Consider the following 20,280-nt stretch of genomic DNA (forward strand, 5'->3'; position numbering starts at 1 on the left):
TTCAAACCAGTTTGAGGCACTGAGTGTTGAAGCTGTCCCCTTCCCGGCAGGACACAGCTTCCAACAGCGCCTGCTTCTTTTGAGTGCTACGTGAGGATTCCAGTTCATACATAGTGGTCAGGTTGAAGAGGACGCTCTCGTGAAGGTAGAGGGCCGGGTCCTGCTGCACCAGGCCTTCGAGCTTGCTCAGGGACTCCTTAAGCCGGCCCAGGTAGAGCAGGCAAACTGCTGCGTTGTTGTTGGCCTTGTTAGGAATTGAGACGGACGAGGAAACGGCTAAGATAATGGCAAGGGTGGGGTGCATCTAGCAGTGTGGCCAAAACTTACAACAGGGTTTTTTGGATCCATCTTTAAAACTTCCATGAAGGACGCATGTGCTTCAGCATAGTTGTTCTGACTGAGGTAGACAAACGCTCTGGCAATCAACACAAACAAGTTGTGCTTTATGTATACTGGGAGTAATAAGTTGTGTGTATGTCAATATAACAACACTTATTTTGTATGAGCACTGATGGGGTAATGTGAATCATGTAAATCAAACAGTATTCCGGAAATTCACTTATGATGAGAAAACGACTTGGTTGTTCCAGTTCTCGCATGATCATGCGCTAACACAGCCAACAATAACAATTGTGGCTCACCATGTCAGATGTTCTTTACCGTGATGAGGATCTGGTCTTTCGTTTTGAAGAAGAAATTCAACCTCTCTGCCAATCATTGCAAGTGTCCCTTTTCTGACACACTTCCTATTCCAGCCGCCGTTATTGTGAGTATTTACGTTGCTCGGACTTCTTAGTGTTTGATTTTGTTGACTTCTTGTGGCAGCACTACAGTGCCACTTATACACAGTTGTTCAGCGTCTTTGAGTGATCACACTCTCTTTTTCTATGTGGACGGGGGGCCTAAACTCCTTCAAGCACGCATTTGGAACTTGCTTTCTGCACTGGGGCACAGTCCCTCTAACAGAAAATGGCTTCCTGGCCTACACTGTTCCATAAAGTTGGAAGCCCAGAATTGTCCAATATGTCTTGGGATGTTGAAGAATTAAATTTCTCGGGTGAACAAAGAGGTGTTGTCCAAAGGCTGACTTATTAAGCCAATACAGGATACACACTAACTAACAGGATAATTAACTAGTCTCGATCTTGTGTTTAGATTTAGTTACTTATTATTACATACAGTATTTCTCTATCACCTTAAATTTCAGTACCAGCATATCTAAGTGCCCAGTAAGTATCGATATCTAATATAATCAGAGTGCTATTTAAAATATGCAAGGCTCCCATGTTGAGAAGTAGCTCCCCACTGCTCCGATGGGCTTTCTGTACTGTATCCACATGTGGGTAAATAGCTGTCTACTGCTTATAGGGGTGCTTGCTGTATTCACTGTGGTGGCTTAACTGCCAAAGTCGGTTTAGATGTGTGAGATCCTTTTAGATGTATTATATTCATTAAAGGGAAAGTTACCCCCCCAAAAAATAAATACATAAATAAATAAAATAAAATCTTGACAATAATATGTTCTATGCAGCCCCACTAGTCAAAATACAGTATTTTGGTTAATATGAGTTAAGCAGCAAAATCCAGCAGTTTTTATCATTATCAGAAGGTGGCCATTTTGCTACTTGCTGTCGCGTGAAAATGGCATCACAATTGCTCTGGTCTCAGGTGACAACCAATGGAGTCGATGCCACGGACTTCCGACTTTCACACATCAGCGTCGTTTCCGGCCACCGATGGCTGCGTCTCAACTCTCTGAAATGCTTCGAGACAGACACACTACACACTCGCACCCGTCAACTGGAAAGCGCAACTGAGGGGCACAAAGGCGGAAGCGCACGAACTGGGACGCGGCCCACACCTCGCAAACAGGAAACGGAAACAAAGCTGATGTGTCAAAACCAGGAAGTCGGAAGTCCCGCCTCTTCCGTGGCATATACCCCATAACAGCTCAGCCTCAGAAAACAGGTGAGCTGTGATTGGTCGTTGCCTGAGCCCTGAGCAACTATGATGTCATCTTCAGTCGACAGCAAGTGGCAAAATGACATTATTACCCTTTTTGAATCTAAGAACAAAAAAATTGTCAACTTTGGTTAATTTATGTTTTGTTGGGAAAATCTTATATCAATAAATGTAAATGTCTAAACTTGAAACCTTTATTCAAATTATTTTTGATTGAAATTGACAACTATTTTAAGTTTCTTAAATTCGTAACAAACAGGAAATGTTATTTGATAATTAATGTCTATGCAGAATTATCGAGCTAACTGAATGTTATTGTGTTTTTTTTCAGTTTATATTTTTTTATGGGATTCAAGTAAATTGGATTGACTGGCATTTGTATATTAATCTATGTTCAATAAATGTAAAAAAATAAAATAAAAAAATAAAAATGTAATGGCCGCCGCAAGATGGGCTGGATTTTGCTGCATAACTCATATTCCACAAATATTAATTAAACACATAATATTAATCAGAATGTCATGTTTTCACTAGTGAGGTCACAAATAACATTATTGTCAAGAAAGTTTAAGGTTAACTTCCCCTATTAAAGAGTCATAATTTGTGCTGAAACATGCATCAGAAGCAAGCTCTTTTAGGAAGTTATCTGCAATCTCAAGTACAGGCACACTTTGCAAAGATGCTATAAATACCAACCCCCAAAACACACATACCTGTTCATCAGCACACACGTTGTGAGGCTGAGACTGCTGTTTGTTGTCTGGCATGTTTTCTCCACATCGCAGAAATATATCTCAGCTGTTTTAATGTCTCCAATCTGAGCAAAGCAACAAAAACACAAGTAATGCCTTACATGATTAATTCAAATATGTTCTTGTCGTTCTTCCCATTAATTTAGCTTTTGTTTATCATTTTTAACGTTTACAAGACCTCCACGTAAAGTTTCAAATCAACGTCTTTGTCATAATGTATGGCTGTGTGTTGGTGCAATTCTACCTGCAAGAAGATGCGTCCTATGCCACTGAGCAGCTGTGCTCTCTGCTGGGGTTCATACTGGATGATGGACTGATAGATCTCTACAGCCAAAACGTAGTCCTGCAGCAAGAGATGGATAACATTTGACAAGTCAAGAGTCGCAGAGAGAGAAAGTGAGAAGATCGAAGAAGAAAGCTTGGGAAAGAACTAAAAGGCACTGAAAAGGGAGACAAATGAGGTAAAGGTGAGGGACGCAGCAGGAGGCAGAGACAGGTGGAGGGCAAGCCGAGCGGAGGCACAGGCAAAGAGAGAGAGGGCATTAATCAAACATATGGAGTAATAGCAGGGCGAGGTGACCCAACTCTCACCTCCACATTGCTCACACAGCGAGTCGACTACTGAGTAGGGCCAGGGAGGGAGGTCAGAAAGATGTGTGTGTGTGTATTTGTGGCCTGACATACTACTCTGGGCTATAGTGTGCACATTTTCGCAAGCATTAGTGAAAAAATTATTGGTAAATAGTATAAATTGAAGATGTGGTTACCTTTAAGTATTCTTCTCCACCAAGGAGGTAGAATAGTTTACCAGCAGTGGCGTGCAGTCTGCTGGTCGACTTGTAACAATGTCAGATCTATACTTACAACTTTTAATGAAATGGTATTAAAGTAATAATTTATTTCCAATCGTGTTTTGTCTTCACTTTATAGTGTGTGTGTGTGTGTCTTTGCCGCGCAGTTCCCAGTCGTTTGTAGGTTGTTTTTTCTTGTCCAATCAGATTTCAGCTTTAATTTGTTGCCATGCAAATGTTATTAGCTCAATGCCTTTAGAATCCTGACTGCTGACAGATCACACAAAGACACACACACCATTGGATTTTTTCCCTCCTTTTCTTTTTCCCAATATGATTTTAGATTCTACACTGTGCGCGCCTTCACAAATCCATTGGGTGATATTGTAATTATTATTATTTTTTTATATATCCTCTGATGGTTCAGTTATGTGTATGCCTCTGATTGGTTGAGCTTAAAATGCGGACCAAAGATTGGTTTACAAGGCAGGATGATGTTAGACATGATAAAAAACAAAATCAGCTTGCAGGGGGACTTTAAAACTGAACTTTATGAGCCCAGTCAACCAACACTGTTTCAACCCGGGAATTAATTTTTTGGGACATTTTTAAATCAGTATTATGTATGTATGTGTGGAACAGCGCTTACGCAGACAGGCAAATGTTTGGAGGTAAAGATAAATATTAGCTAACTGTGATTCTTGGTCTCCATGGAACTGGTGCACCACCCTACCATAAAAACAGAGCTTGATTCAGGCATTAAATCTTGACACTAGATGGCACTGTGGCTCTCTTTACATCCCCAAATGCATCGCCACCCTTCCCTTTCTTCTGTCCCTCTCTGCCTCTCTCTGACCAAGAATCCAATTAGTGGTCAGTCTGGGGGGATTTCACTGTGAATCCTCCACCTGCCTGGCATCAGAGCACTCTCTCGCTCTCCCTCTTTCTCACACGCATACACACCAGCGACTCCCCCTCCTCACACACAGACAGACTGAGATACTTGTATAAGGACATTAAACACACGTACCTTCATCACCAGCAGACAGTTGGCCATGGAATAGAGGACTCGACCGAGGCGAGATTTCCACAGCTTTACAGATTCTAAAATCATGAAGAAAGGATACAGGGCAGATGTTTTATTGTTTGAGGGTGATTTCCTGTTTTCATCGGGACACCTTTTCGGGTCTCTGCTCCGAGACCAGTTACGCCCACATTAGCTACTTTCTTTTTAGTTCCCTTGCTTTACTCCTCCACACCGTGGTTTATTTGAAGGGGAGGCGATAGGGAAGACACTGCGGCACTTTTCTTCTTTCCCTCAGACAGTACCCCCCGTGGAAGAGCTTCTGTACAGGCCTATTATTATTCATGGCAGCACACCTGTGAGTGTGCCTGTGCGTATGAGTGTGTGTTGGGGAGGGGAGCTAATCACTCAGTAGGGGTCTGATGTGCGAAGGCATGCCCCTGTGTTATTGACTTGACTGTCGGCTGTCTGTGTGGGCAGGGAGAGGAGAGACAGAGGGCAGAGCTATTACACAAACTGGCAGCACTGGTGCACCCGCGCATACATTCACGCTCACCATCCTGACAGCTTTCCCCAATTATAAGCAAGTATCTTGGTACATTTAGCTCAGATTTAGCAACTGCCGCCTTATTTTTCACAATTTTAAATGAACCTTACTTAACGATTCTTGAGCTTAAGAAAAAAAAAAAGCAGACTGACAGCAGCCTGAGAAGAGATTTATTGTTAGGTTGTGCACGTTTGAAGGACGAGAGGTCTGCGTAGGGGTGATATTAGTGAAAAAATGGTGATTACAGTCTATACTGCCCGTTTCATTCCCTAACACATGTAGTAGCTTGGCTAAGGCTGAGATGTATTGATCCGTTCTGCTGGCTGGGCTGCAGAAACTGTCTTGATATTCAGCAAGAGTACAAAACAGTGAGGTGCTAAACACTTTTAAGAGCCCACATCGATGTGTTTGCGTGGCGGACAATGTGCGTGTGTGTGTAGTCGAGGTACGCCTCAGTACCGCACCAGGTGTGCTCCAGTGCTTGTTTGTGCGTACGTGTATTTCCCAGCGGGGTCTGTGACCTCACTTTCTTCCAATGTGTGATGCCGTCTGGGCCTGGGGCCAGGTCTGCAGCCTAAAGTCTGCTTGAGTGAGCATGTGTGTGCTTACCTTGCCTATTCTCCTCTGTTAAGGTGATCGCGCCGCCATCCTCAGCCAAGCCTTTCTCCAAGTTAGCCAGGATCTGCAGAAGAAACGGTTTCACTGCTCGCACAGCACTGTGGGATTTCTGTTTATACTGGAATTAGCAGTATCAATGATGCTAAAATCTGACCATATTTCCTTGTTTACAAAGGTTGACTTAAGTATTTGTCTGGGTAATGTGTTTTTTTGTTGGTGTGCAGTCTTCAATGTAAGTGTTACATATTATGCAGGACTTTACGTCCATCTGGAGGCTGCTTGTTTGTTCAAGTACTAACTGTGAGGCAGACAGTTTTGAGATTGTGCAGGCGGTCCAGAGCCTCCTGGGGCTTAGTCAGGTGCTGGGGAAGCTCGGCATGCAGTAACCGCATGGAGAACGGCACCATGGAGCCTGTTAGGGAGGGAAGGATGGAGAAGAGGGGAATGGGGAAAAAAATAGGAGACGGGGGTTAGGGGAGATCAGAGAAGGGGTGGGATGAGGACATTGCAGGAGAAGAGGGAAGAGGAAACAAAGGTACATGATGAAAATGCAAACCCCTCCACCCACACCGCCTTGGAGGCAAGAACCTACAGATGGCATTGAACTATGTATGGCTGCTTATTAAACCCTTTCATCGTTCCCTCTGAACACTGCACAGCACAATCAGTCATCTCCGTGTTTCATCCTTCTGTGTCTGTCTCAACATTTTTCACAGTCACACAAATATTGCAGAATAAACTATATTCAGGTGAGTCCATTGGCTTTGATTGTGGGTTCTTTGATACCGTCATCTAATCTTAAAATCACCTAGCTGGTCCATCTTTGGTTGTCACTTTCACCCAATGTGGACAAACTCCTCTTCAAAAGTATTGGAATTGGAGCTACTTTTATGATATTATTTGTTTCTTTTTTAGGCTTTAGACTACCATCATTTGGGTTTGAAATCACAAAATGAATGAGCTTTAATTTACAGCTGAATCCGATACACAAGTTTAAGAACAACCAACCATTTTAGATTGAATCCACCCAGTTTTCATGTGAGGAACATATTTCAACTTGTTCAAGCAATTGAAACAAGATTAAAAAATATATATATATCTGGAACAATCAGTATTAGGGGCGTAATGAGTAAGCATTCAGTGATTTCCGTAACAAAATACGGATGATACGTAATATTGGGCAGCCCTGCTAGAATGAACGCCAATTGTGCACGTTCATCTTAAAGGGATATGAAATGATTTTTTTTGTAGGACTTGACCCGTACACACATGAAAGATTTTGCAAATGGTAAATTATTATTATTATTTTTAAATCTGTGACAGACCTCACACATAAAGATAGAAAATCAGACATTAAACAGTTTTGGTTGCATTGTGTATGATCTGCTCTGATCATTTTAACACTGAACACCATACACAAAAATCCTGCTCTACCATTGGTCTTATCCAGTCTTCCGAGGCAAGGCTCTCGCGTGATCCCACAAACACGGATACGAACAGACACTGCGTGTGCGCCGATCGTTGCAGAGGGCTTCCGAAGAGGACCGGAGGGGGGAGCGTTGTAAGATGCCGATGTCGGCAAGAAAAGACTTGCTTTTTCGAAAATACTTCTTGCCGTCTCTGGGAATCCACTTTTATACAAAAATTGTCATTGAGTACATATTATATTTACCGCTGCTGCCTTGTTTGTCAGTAAGTGTGCTTTTTGGTTGGCTACATTCTGTTCATGTCACAATCCATGGAGTCAAATAGCTTGAAAGTAGTCTGCTTTCCCCCCACAGACGTAAAGATTTTTGGTCTTAAATACAAGATTGTCGGCCCAGACTCGATTTTGGGCCGTATTTCCGGACAAATCCACTCTTACATACATACAGACATAAGGATAATCATATTGGACAATCTCACAAAAAATTTATATTGTCTTGTTGTGTATCCCGGCCTTAACCCATTAAGGCCGAGAGCGCGTGACCGCGCTTCTCCCTTTAAACCCGGGTGAGCGGATATGTCATTTTGTTGTGTCTTGACCAATTCTTGGTTGCTTAGCCAATTAAATGCATCAGAATATGCACAATAGGGTGACGTTGGCCTCATCGTATGTCCTGGAATTTTATTCGAGCATTTATGGTTGACGCAGATTCACAGGAGTTATTAAATAAATGACGCGATTGACGACGGCATGGGAGGAATTCGAATCAGTGTAACAAGCCGACAGTGACATACTGTTAAGAAATATGTTTGTTGGAATTTAGATGTTTCTGGGGTTGGTGAAAGACTCTGGTTGGTTACCCGGTGGGTAGTAGGTACTGTCTGGTCAGTGCTAGATTTCACTTTCCTTTATTTGATCCTTCCTCGGGTCTCCTGACAACTTCACGACTAGTTGGATTCTGAAGTATTCGGTTTAGGTGAACGGTATGGGATTTTTAATAGGTTTTAGGTGAACTAATAAGTACACACTCACACGCACGCACACTCACACTCACCCACATACAAAATAAAAATTAATTAAAAAAATAAAAAAATTAAATAAAGAGAGCAATGATGATGACATGTCCAATCGGTAAAATTACCGAATGAACAATACTGAGCTCTCCCGGAAAATAAATAAATACATATGTTTGTAGACAATGAGGATGTTGGAAATTTTGACGGCTTTGTAACGGAATGGACGACGAATAATTATCCGGATTCCCAGAGGTTATTACAAGTGCGCTCCAGAGTTGAAGGTAAATATATTTTGAGTTATACACCCTCATATGCAACATTTGTTTGTTGATTTTTAAATAATATATATTGAAGGTTTATAATAATAAACTTAGGTTTGTGTGAACACCACAAGTGTAAGCTCAAAAATGTTTTGGGAATTATGTTTCTATCTGCTTCAGGAGCTGAGATATCTACTATTTTTAATATTGTTGAATTTCTAGGAAAACTTCAAGTTTTCGGGGGTAACTCAAAAGTCACCCATGGGTTTTAGAGGCATGTTTTCCCAGGCGCTTTAGGCCTTAATGGGTTAAAGCATTCAGAAGTAATGCAGTACATGAAACTGCACAAATGAATAACTGGGAAAAAACATTTGAGTTTTTTTGTCTACTCATATCGAAACTCTTTAGAGGGCAAGTAGCACATGGGCAGCCACCTCTTCAGACATTTAAGGTGTTTTATCATGACAATACATTGTCAATATAAGCATTAGGCTGAAGAAATGCTTGATAAATGATGCCAAAAATCAAAGATTGTGCCAGTTCGTTTGCGAGTAAAAGTTAATATTGAGCAAAGGAAAGTCAAGCGGTGCTGTCTTTTTAAAGGAAGTGTGCGCGTGTGTGTGTGTGTGTGTGTGTGTGTGTGTGTGTGTGCAGCTGTATCTATTTTTTTCTTGATTTGCTCGAGGGTTAAAGCAGATACTAAGTAATCGGAATACATTAGAGAGCAATTCATGCGCGTAAAATGAGAACCAACAAAAGCAAAAAGTTGCTGCAGACAAGTGGAGTTGTTCAAGCTTCTCAAGGATAGCCAGGACAAAAATAAATCTTATAGAAACTTCCCTTCCCTGTAACTTTCTAAATTTATGGTCCAATGTATTGAACTACAAACATAGGCAAGGCTTTCTCTGCATGTTTTCAACACCATTTTTGCTATGTCCATCTGATGAAAATTCCTCGCAATTTTTATATTTGTCCTACAATAAATCATCTTGTTGTGGAATTAAATTCATTTTGCCAAATAGCGGAATCGCCAACGGCTTCAAAAATCTATAGCTGTTCGGGCGAAACAGTTTAGCCAAACAAAAAGCATAAAGCACACACAATAGTTTCATGCTCGTTGAATTTAGGTACGCTGATATCGGTTGACATCTTGTGAATATCATGTAAGACAGTTGTTCCAAAACATTTTTGCACGATTTTAGGCATACAGTATTCTTCCTTAATATTTTTGGCAAAAACTAAATTTTAGGGACTCGAGGGCATTCAACATTAGAGGTTCCACTGTATGAAGTGAATAACAAAAGAGGTGTTTTGTCAACTTGAGAGTTTTCTGCTCAATGCGTAAGTCAGCCATTAATGGTTGTGACTCAATGCCGGTGAAATGGACCTTCATATTGAGCGTCATAAAAATAGATTCTCATAAGAATCGCGATTCTCATTTAGTACGATTCAGAATTGATTTTAAATGTCCCAAAATCGATTTTATTTAAATTTTATACAGTCTTTCCATTGTTTGTGTGTGCCTTTATTGGGAGCGCTGTTCATGTTGTACCCAATTTGGCCACTTAGGGGCAGTGTGGTTCCACGCAGTCTGATACACTGTTAAATTGTAGCCACATTAGAGAGTAGAAGGAAAAAGTCACGATCAAGTTATTCCAATCAAAGTTGTTTTTTTGCATTGTGGAGACGTTCTTTTGAGTGAGTAGAGCACTAATTAGCATTAGCGAGTCAGACTGGAGTAGATCATTACAATTCCTTGAACATCGATAAATTGAAGCAAAAATCATTGTCAATGAAATCATTTTGAATCAAAAATCGTTCTTAATCCAAAATCGATTCTGAATTGAATTGCACACCCAAAAATCTGAATCGAATCGTGAGACATTCAAAGATTGCCACCCCTAATAGGCAGCATTACAATAACGTTCATTTTTCATGTTCTAATTTTCAGTTTTTAAAGAGATTAATCAGATATCTTTGAAGGGAATGCCACATTTACTGTACTGACAAGTTAATTCACATGTATGCAAAATGACAACTAGAAATTCATTGCAAGCAGTATTTATGGAAATTCATCGTTATTTGGTGACCAGACAAATAACGGTACAAATGTACTCTAACATGGGTGTGTTTTGTGAGTTAGTGTGTGTGTGTGTGTATACCTCTCCTCCCGGGATATACAGTGGGGTAGTACTCGTAAAAGAGGTCCGGTTGATCCAGATCACCAAAAGGCTCAAATTCCAGCTCAGCATTTTGGAAAAGGTTCAGCTTGGTGAGAAGGGCCAAACGCACAAACCAAAGCTGGAAAAGAAACACAAACATAAACTACTTTTCTTCTTTGGGCGATATATGCATATAGAGTGACTTGCGAAAGTGAGGGCCTCCTTGAACTTGACCTTTTCCCATATTTCAGGCTTCAAACAAAGATATAAATAAGTGGATTTTTGTGTGTGTGTGTGTGTGTGTGTGTGTGTGTGTGTGTGTGTGTGTGTGTGTGTGTGTGTGTGTGTGTGTGTGTGTGTGTGTGAAGAATCAACAATAAGTGGGAGCCAATTGTGAAGTGGAACAGAATGTATACGGTTTAAGACTTTTTTTACCTCTTTCTTTTAGAAATAAAAACTGAAAATGTTTATGTGAAAATATTCACGCCCCTAAGGTAATGTGTAGAACCACCGGCTGCGACTACAGCTCTAAGTGTTTTGGGCTACGTCTCCCATCAGTTTTACACATCTAGAGACGAAAATGTTGGCCTCAGGTAGATTAGATGGAGAGCGTTTGTGAACAGCAGTTATCAGATCTTTCCACGGATCCTCAATTGGTAAGGACTTCGACTTGGCCATTCTAACATTTGGATATGTTTAATTTTGAACCATCCCATTGTAGATATTGATTTATGTTCAGGATTATTGTGTCGTTGGAAGATAAACCTCTGTCCCAGTCTGAGGTCTTTTGCAGACTCCAACAAGGTTTCTTCCAAAATTGCCCTGAATATGGCTTCATTCATCTTCCAATCAATTCTGTATTCCTGCTGAAGAAAAGAAGCCCCAGACCATGATCCTGCTACTATACTTCAATGTTGGTCTCATCTGACCAGAGTACCTTCCTTCCACGTTTAATTTGTCTCCCATCATGTGGCAAACGTGAAATGGGACTTTTTATGGTATTCTTTGAGAAATAGCTTTCTTCTTGCCAATCTTCCATAAAGGCCACTCTTCCATGAAGGCCTGATTTGTGCAGTGTGTGACTAATAAATGGTCCTATGGACAGAGTCCCTGACCTCAGGTGTGGATCGCTGCAGTTCATCCAGAGTGACCATGGGCCTCAGTCAGTGCTCTCCTTGTTTGGGCTGAACGTTCAGACTCTAACCGGCCGGCCGGGTCTTGATGGGTTAGCAGTGGCCTGATACTCGCTCCATGAAAGTATGATTGATCGGAAATGATTACACAAGATGTTTAACTCTTGTGACATCTTATTTCTTAATTCTGCTTTAAACCTCTCCATAACTTTATCAAAAAGCTACGACGGCATATTAAGGCCACATATAATTTATTTTCTTTTTTTTCCACGGGAAGGGGGAGGGGGGGTTAATATTCAGAGGAAAAATACTCACAAATTTGCGACTTTATAAAGTCGCAAGTTTATAAAGTGGCAAATTTGTGAAAAAAACAACAACTCCGAAACTTGCGACTAATACACATAGCTATAGTCTAATGTGAGGATTTGTTGGTGGTTAATGGGACACTGTTTATAAAATGAAAAGGCAGGATGGAGATGGATTCATTCTTAACATTTATTTTTCTTCTTTATTTACAACAATCTACAATGAATTAAAAAACACACACACTCTTCTTCTTCTTCTTATATTACATGATACACTTATGTGCTGCCAATCACGGAATAGCATCTGAAACCACAAGTTGCATTCCATTGCAGGAATTTCCGATTTCCCAGTGTACTTAAATGCAGCGTTAGTTCCGATTTCCTTCATCGAAAGGAGAGTTAATGGATAATATGCATAAGAACATCGGGAGAAAAGGTGGAACTTGTGTAGCACTGTACTTCTGCACAAAGTTTGCATTACATTCTGCAGAAGTACAGTGCTACAGTTTGCATTACATTCTATCTTTATTTTTATACTTATTGTATGTTTATTGTGGCACTGGAACATATAACATATTGCAAAATTGACAGTTGACAACCAAAAAATTAAAATAAAATATAATAATATAAAAAAGAAAAGAAAAACGATTTTACTTACTTAATAGTGACCCGGAACTACAGAGGAGCGTTTACCTTTGTAGAAACAACTATTTCACCGTAGCAACAAATTAATCTGTGGTAATTGAAGCACATCTCTCTCCCTTCCCTGCTCAGCATGGGTTGAATCCCGGTCGGCCACGATGACTCAAGCACTGATCCTGCCAGACGATCCTTGCTTGTCAGTATTTTTTTTTGAACGGTTGTCTAATGTTTTCGGAACATTAATTTTGCACTGCACGTGATAATGTTTTTTTTACTTTATACCTTTTCATTCTTTATGTTCACTATGTATGTACAGCACTACAACTACAAAGTGAAACATGGGGTCCGCGTGTACATAGCCGTGCAGGTCTATGCACAAATGCTGTCAAAATGCGATTAGTTAATTAAATCAGATATGACTGTACCAATACCTAATTTTTGTTTTTCAACATTAAAAAGCTGCCCTGCCATTGGTTCAGAGCATGCGAGGGCCAATAGGATATCTTGGCTCGGCATGCAGTGAACACGTGACACATCAGTAAATATCGTGCACAAGCAAGACACAAGATGCTGCATCCAAAGTCCTACATTAGCGTCCAAAATAAGCATGTTACTTGTTAGTACTTGCCGATACCACTGTTTTAATGCAGTATTGGGGGCCTCTCCTGATACAGGTATCGGAACAATACTAGTTGACAGGTCATTGCTATCGCTAGTTAGCCTAGCGACAGGGGGGTTAGCAACGCCGGCGTACCCCAAACGCTGAAGGGGCGAACATAGACATCAAAATAATGTAAAACCATGGCTTTATGCTTGACACTCACCAGAAGGAAAATGTCTACTTTCAAAAATAAAAAGGACATTGGAAAACGTCAATTCAGTTCGTTTTATGGCCGCTCTCCGAGCAACTCGTCTTCTTTGCCTCGGACACGCACTCTGCTTCCAGGCAGGGCAACATGATGATACAATATAAATTTTCAAATACATTAGCCCTTTTTGGTTAGAGGGCACACAAAGCGCAGCCAAAGCCTACGGCGACTCACACTTTTTCTTTTAACCACTTTATTTAACAAGCACAACAAACAGAGAAAGTCTAAAAATAAATTCAAAATAAACGTGTACGTAACAAGCAGAACTAGTTATAATTGCATTTGAAAGGGTGGGGGGAAGACAAATTACTGACCCACCATAATATATAAAAAAAAAAAATCCATAAACAGAGTCTTATATGTTTATAAAGAATGTCCTTCTTATTCCATAAATACAGGGTGTGCAGAATTATTAGGCAAGTTATATTTTTTAAGATTAATTTTATTATTGAACAACATGTCAATAAACACAAATGACTCATAAATATTAAAGCTGAATGTTTTTTTTTTGTTTTAGTATGTTGGGAGAATATCTGTGTGTGTAGGTGACTATTAACTGTGCATAATTATTAGGCAATAGAGATAGACCGATAATCAGCGTTTTCTGAATATTGGCATCGGCCTGTTTTTTTTGGTTTTGATGGCGATATATTAAAAACGGTTATTTTTACTCCGACGGGCGCCTTTCTCCTTCATCTGCCCCTGAGTCGGTGGCCGTTGACTCCCTGCAGCAATGGCCCGCAGCAGAAGCTCACATGCAGAAGAGAAACTCGATTGCAGACGGGCCACCACCGGGCTGGTGTGCAGCTAAAGGGTTAAGTTAAACTTACTAACTTGTGTATAAGCTATATAAATAAAGCATTCAAAACAAATCAGTGACCAATATAGCCACCTTTCTTTGCGAGGACACTCAAAACCCTGTCTTGATGAGGGACCACAGATTCTCTATGGGGTTCAGATCAGGTGAACAAGGAGGCCAAGTCATTATTTTTACTTCTTTTAGACATTTTTGGGCCAGCCACGCAGTGGAGTACTTGGGTGCGTGTGATGGAGCATTGTCCAGCATGAAAATCATGTTTTTCTTGAACGATGATGACTTCTTCCTGTCGCACTGCTTGAAGAAGGTGTCTTCCAGAAACTGGCAGTAGGACTGGGAGTTGAGCTTGACTCCATCCTCAAACCTGAAAGGTCCCACAAGCTCATCTTTGATGATACCACCTCCACCTCGCTGGCGTTTAAATCTGCCCTTTACTGATCCAGCCACGGGCCAATCACTCTCATTTCATCAGTCCATAAAACCTTAGACAAATCAGTCTTATGATATTTCTTGGCCCAGTCTTGATGTTTTACCTTGTGTGTCTTGTTCAGTGGTGGTCATTTTTCAGCCTTCCTGACCTTGACCATGTCCCTGAGTATTGCACACCTTGTGCTTTTTGGCACTCCAGTGATTTTGCAGCTCTGAAATATGGCAAAACTGGTGGCAAGTGGCATCTTCACGCTTGATTTTCCTCAGTTCACGGGCAGTTATTTTGTGCCTTGTTTATTCAATACGCTTCTTGCGACCCTGTTGACTATTTTGAATGAAACGCTTGATTGTTTGATGATCAAACCTCAAAAGCTTGGCAGTTTTAAGAGTGCTGCATCCCTCTGCAAGAAATCACACTATTTTTGACTTTTCCGAGTCCATCAAATCTCTTTTCAGACCCATTTTGCCATAGGAAAGGAAGTTGCCTAATAATTACACACTCCTCATATAGGATGTTGATGTCATTAGACCACACCCCTTCTCATTACAGAGATGCACATCACTGATATGCTTAATTGGTAGTAGGCTTTTAAGCCTATACCGCTTGGACAAAAGAGGATGATGTGGTCAAATAACTCATTTGCCTAATAATTCTACATTCCCTGTAGTATGAGAGACGATGCTAAAGAAAAGATTGGTGACGAATGTTAGCCATCTTCACAGGGACCTTATCAACATCATAATTACAGACTAGAAAGAAGTTCAACCCACCCATATGAGAAAGCTGTTGAGGAGTTTTATATTCCGTACAGAATTTCCCAGTTTGTGGGAAAAAATAAAAAATAAAAAATCACCCAGTTTAGCTTAAGTGAATTATTCAAGATATAAATCCCCAAAATGAAGCCCAACATTTTCATATTAATTAATCACAACAGCCTTCTTCAAGTAATGAGACTTGTTTTATGAATGTTAGATCTCGAAGCGGAAGTCAAGACAAAAATTTTATTTTCAATAATATGTGTTTTGCACACCCACTCGTCTAAATGTGACCAAAATGACAAAGCCATGATGTTCGCAAGCTGAGCTTGTGTGCTCTGTGATGACATTTTCATTCACCGGCAGGTGTCAGTACAGGCCAGGGCAAAATGACCCCCCCCCCCCCCCCGATGGATTAAAAGAGGTGATTTTTTTTGTTTTCGTTCTCTGATTAATTCATATTTAACATTATGCAATATTAATCCAGAATGCCATTCTTAGAATAGTGGAAGCACATAGACCATATTGTAAAGCTAGGGCTAGACTAGGGCTGTCGATTATCCTAACAATTACTTAAATCGATTACTCGGTTAATCACTATCATTGATATTCATGAAGTCACCACTGTCTGAGGAACTGAGTCTGTCTGCAAGAAACATCCATGCGGTAAACAAGGTATGGGATAAATGGTTATGGGCATCACAAATATGTGACCGGCTCTGGCAAATCAAGTGTCCCCAAAAAATAAATAAATAAATAAATAAATAAATAAATAACTTAAATTTGAGATATTCACATATTAAAATTGTACTCTTAATTCCCTTTAAAATGATATATAATACATGGGCATACCTACAATTGACAAAGCTAAAGCAATTGTAATGGTTAGTTTTGAGAAAAACGGGTTTAAAGTTTTGGTCCTTGCATCTTTCAAATGTCCATAGCAACCAGTATCTTAGGAAAAATATATTGACCTCAAATTTTCAGGAACTGTTAAAAGATCACTGAAAAGTCAATTCCAATAGCAGTTAAGGAGGTAAATGTTATGATGTCATGATGGTTCGACACTTGACTGTCAGTTGAAACAGAAATGTTTGTGTCTACCAATTTTTGTGGTCAACTTAACAGAGAACCCCCCCCCCCAATACCTATAACAACAAATTCTTATTTAATAAAGATTCATCTGAGGATCATTTTGTTGATTAATCATTTTGTTGATTAATCAAAGATTAATCCATCCCTTCTTTTAAACACAGGACCTTATTTCAAATTGACAGTGTAGACAGTGTAGCATATTTACTGATGAGAAGCTGAAATTCAGAGGATTGGGACAATTTTAAATCAAAAAAGGTATCCAAATGATTAATTGATTATCAGAAATAATTATTGATTTATTTGATAATCGATTAGTTGTCTATTAATCCATTAACTTATTCACTCTCAGCCATTTTCATTGAATCAACCTCTTTTGCTCCTGGCTGTTTTACTGGATTTTGACTGATTTTGCAAGGCAGACAGAATATTGTGTTCTATTGCTATAAAAACGTGGAACCTACCAAAAGAAAGATTAGTCTCTTCTTTCATCAGGAAAAAAAGTATATTTGTATGTTTACCTTTTGCAGCAATTAGCATTAGAATATAGCAAAGTTTTATCATTATTCAGAAACCTGTTGAAAAAACTGGAAAAGAGCTTGTTGTAACATGGCCCTGGCTGATCTCTTATACTCTACTGTCACCTGCTGGCCGTTTTTTGTAATAAATACCATTGCTTTAAGCGACCTCTTCAGAACATTTAAAAAAACAAACACGTATAAATACGTTTGTGGGAGTGAAGGACAAAGTATTAAAAAAAAACATTCATACGTTTTTGGGTTTGAATGAGCTAATAGTTGCACCTAGTGCTGTCACTATCGAATATTTTTTAGAATTGATTAATCTATCGATTATTCAATTAATTAATCGACTAATCAGATTCATTTTAATGTTGCATTTAAAATGTATTACAAAAGCATTTTTTCCCCAATTACAGTTTATTAAACAGTGATTGGTCTTTATTTCGTATTTATGTACGTATTCGTATAGTGATTATAAAAAAGGTAAAAGTAAACACAGGTGTTTGCAGATGTCTTATTTTGATTAAACACAGAAGATAATCAGTCTTCTTTCATGAAGGACTACAGAAATCAGTGAACAATTACTATTGATATGTTGACAATCAGAGGATTTGGACAATTTTGAATTAAAAAATGGCTCCAAACGATTACTCGATTATTGAAATAGTTGTCGATTAATTTGATAATCGATGACTTTAATTTTGACAGCTCTACTTGCACCTCTGTACTGTAATATTGCAAAAAAAACTCAAGTGGGGAATTTGCATAACAGTAACACTTTGAGAAGAGGGCAAATGTAAAAAAAAAAAAAAATACTGTAGGTCATTTATTTATTTATTCAACTACGAGTGCATAATTACTATTTAAGTGTTTCACCAACCAGATTTATAGACGTGTATTGTTAAGCCATGCCATTTATGAGTTCAGTATCCTACCTGTAGTGAGTTAGCCGTATGGGAAGTTGGCTGTCCAGCTTTTCCATATCCCTGGCCATGAGCTGTCAAAAGACGTCCTGTCAGATCAACTGCTGCACGCCAGTTCTTACTGCTCTGTAAGGGGGAGGAGACAATAACCCTCTGAGTGATTACAATCACATCTCAAGCCATGGTGTAGAAAGCGCTATAAGCTCAGTCCATTTCACATACTAGATCTGAGTGATATAACTTTGTGTGCAGCATATTTTTATACTACAACTTAACTAGATAGATACACAAATTTATGGATGGATAAAGAGCAAACTGATGGGCACCAAAGCCAGTGAGATCTGTGAGAAAGCTGTTGGAGGATGTGCAGACCGAGCAGCCGGGAGTCCCCGGTGATCTATCTATCCACTTGTATTTGTGTAACTGCGTTCGGCTCCAATTAATTCATCATAACTTGTTGTATTCCTTACCGATTTTGACACATTGGTTTGTTAGAAACATCACACATGCACGTATGATACCAGACATGGGTGTAATTTTATAATTGTTGCTTTCATAAAATACTAAATAAAATAAAAAAAAGTAAGACCGAATGCTTTTTAATTTCAACAAACTTAACAAATTAGCTTTTCTGGCTATTGCATTGCTGAACAGTATGGAACAGATTGAAGCATAATTGATAGCTTCTTGTTTCAATGAAAGTCAAAATTTAAATAGGCTTAACTTTTATTTGGTTTCATACTTTTATATCCGACTCCAGAGCAGCCAGTGGCTCACCAGTCATGAACCTCACGGCACCGGGCCAGGCATGCATTCAGAGCCTCCACTGTGCAATGTCACTCTGTCCAACCAACCGAATTTTGCTTTCAAGTTGCTGTCGGTTTAAAACACGAAAAGTTGGACATCAACCAACTTGTGGGACACTGAGTAATGGCTGTCAGTTTCCCATGCTCAACATTTTTTTTTTGTTACAGTGGTTCCAACAAAACTTACAGAAAATTATATTGTGTGAACAGTTTTTAGGAAATCAGTTTTAGTACACAATACAGAGCTCATAACAATATATAGTAACTGGATGAATTTGGTGACAAGCTTGACGACTGAGTGACTTGGTTGGTCTGCACTCTTCACAGATCACAGACTTGTGAAGTCAGTTCATAACACAAAAACAAAAACAACACAAAAAGGTTGACTCTCCCAATCCTTAGTGGTTGGATATGCATTTCTCACTAGAAAGCAGGTGCTGTAGAATTCCTCTCACACTACCTAGACGTACCTACTTTGTGCTTTCTAAATCCCTGACTTTTCTTTTTTTCAATTTCTGCCATTTCCTTTTGTATATTTCAACCTTAAATCGCCTTTTGCTACTCTCCATGTTGGCCATTTCCCTCTTCCTTATATCATACATTTTATTTTACTGCTGTATTACTGTAGGTCTTTCGTTCCCCTGCCCTCTTTTTCTGCCGAGTGTCAGTTGCTAGTGTGCCTCTGAATCTTCATTAGGGTGGGAAATGAAGCTGAAAACAAAAAGGCAGCCTGGATGCCAGTGGATGGTCAAAGCAGCTGCAGCCCCTCTAAAATACAAAATACACACCCTACCTGCATTCCGGAGTAGACTATTGATTGCCCTGCTGGAAAAAATTAATTAGAGTGTGCATGTGTTTCTTGGTGCTGGTGCAAAAACAGACGAAGGTAAATAAACAACATCAACCATGTACAGAATTTGGCACGACACCACACAAAACTGCATGCCAAGCGACACATAGTTAAGAAATCAACACTGGAAGCAGGTACAAAAATAAAATATTTGCCAAAAAAGCTACATGATGGAAGCAAGAAACAGTGGGTAGCAAAGTGAAGAGAAGAGGGGAGCCAGAGGAGCTGCAAGGGAAGTATCAGGCAGTCGAAGTGAGCTAAAAAGTTAAGTGCAGTGAATTAGGGACTTTCCAATTCAGTCTCAACCAAAACACGTCAAATTACAGTTGATGTGTCAACATAATTGGACGCTGCTATCAAACAGAACAATTCTATTGACAATAAATACCCTTAAGAAAAACAAGATTTGGGTTGGGGGGGTGGGCATCTTTCAATATGACGCATATAAATTTAATCGCTTCCTGCAATTAAAAAAAGTATTTTATTTAAAAATAATAAAGGCCAAGATCTATGTTTTGGCATCTGAGGTTGTGTACTAGTTACGGACGGTACCTTCCCATGCTGATGGACAAATGAGGC

At 39.6% G+C, this 20,280-nt stretch overlaps 1 protein-coding gene across 3 annotated transcripts in view; it reads right to left on the reverse strand.

Annotated features, from left to right (window-relative positions):
* The window catches only part of trappc12 (trafficking protein particle complex subunit 12), a 29,471-nt gene continuing 9,191 nt past the window's right edge, over positions 1-20,280 (reverse strand). For all 3 annotated transcript variants that reach the window (XM_086094089.1, XM_086094091.1, XM_086094090.1), the window contains 9 exons: positions 18,058-18,171; positions 10,559-10,697; positions 5,994-6,106; positions 5,686-5,758; positions 4,536-4,609; positions 2,959-3,057; positions 2,676-2,779; positions 328-415; positions 1-244 (listed from right to left, as the gene is read on the reverse strand). In XM_086094089.1, coding sequence (XP_085950215.1) covers positions 2-244; positions 328-415; positions 2,676-2,779; positions 2,959-3,057; positions 4,536-4,609; positions 5,686-5,758; positions 5,994-6,106; positions 10,559-10,697; positions 18,058-18,171 — 1,047 coding nt within the window. In that variant the 3' untranslated portion in view covers position 1. The remainder of the gene's footprint in view (positions 245-327; positions 416-2,675; positions 2,780-2,958; positions 3,058-4,535; positions 4,610-5,685; positions 5,759-5,993; positions 6,107-10,558; positions 10,698-18,057; positions 18,172-20,280) is intronic.

This window comes from Leptonotus elevatus, chromosome 14 (genome assembly GCF_054856555.1).
Source record: "Leptonotus elevatus isolate MCC_2025b chromosome 14, RoL_Lele_1.0, whole genome shotgun sequence".
Taxonomy (NCBI): Eukaryota; Metazoa; Chordata; class Actinopteri; order Syngnathiformes; family Syngnathidae; genus Leptonotus; species Leptonotus elevatus.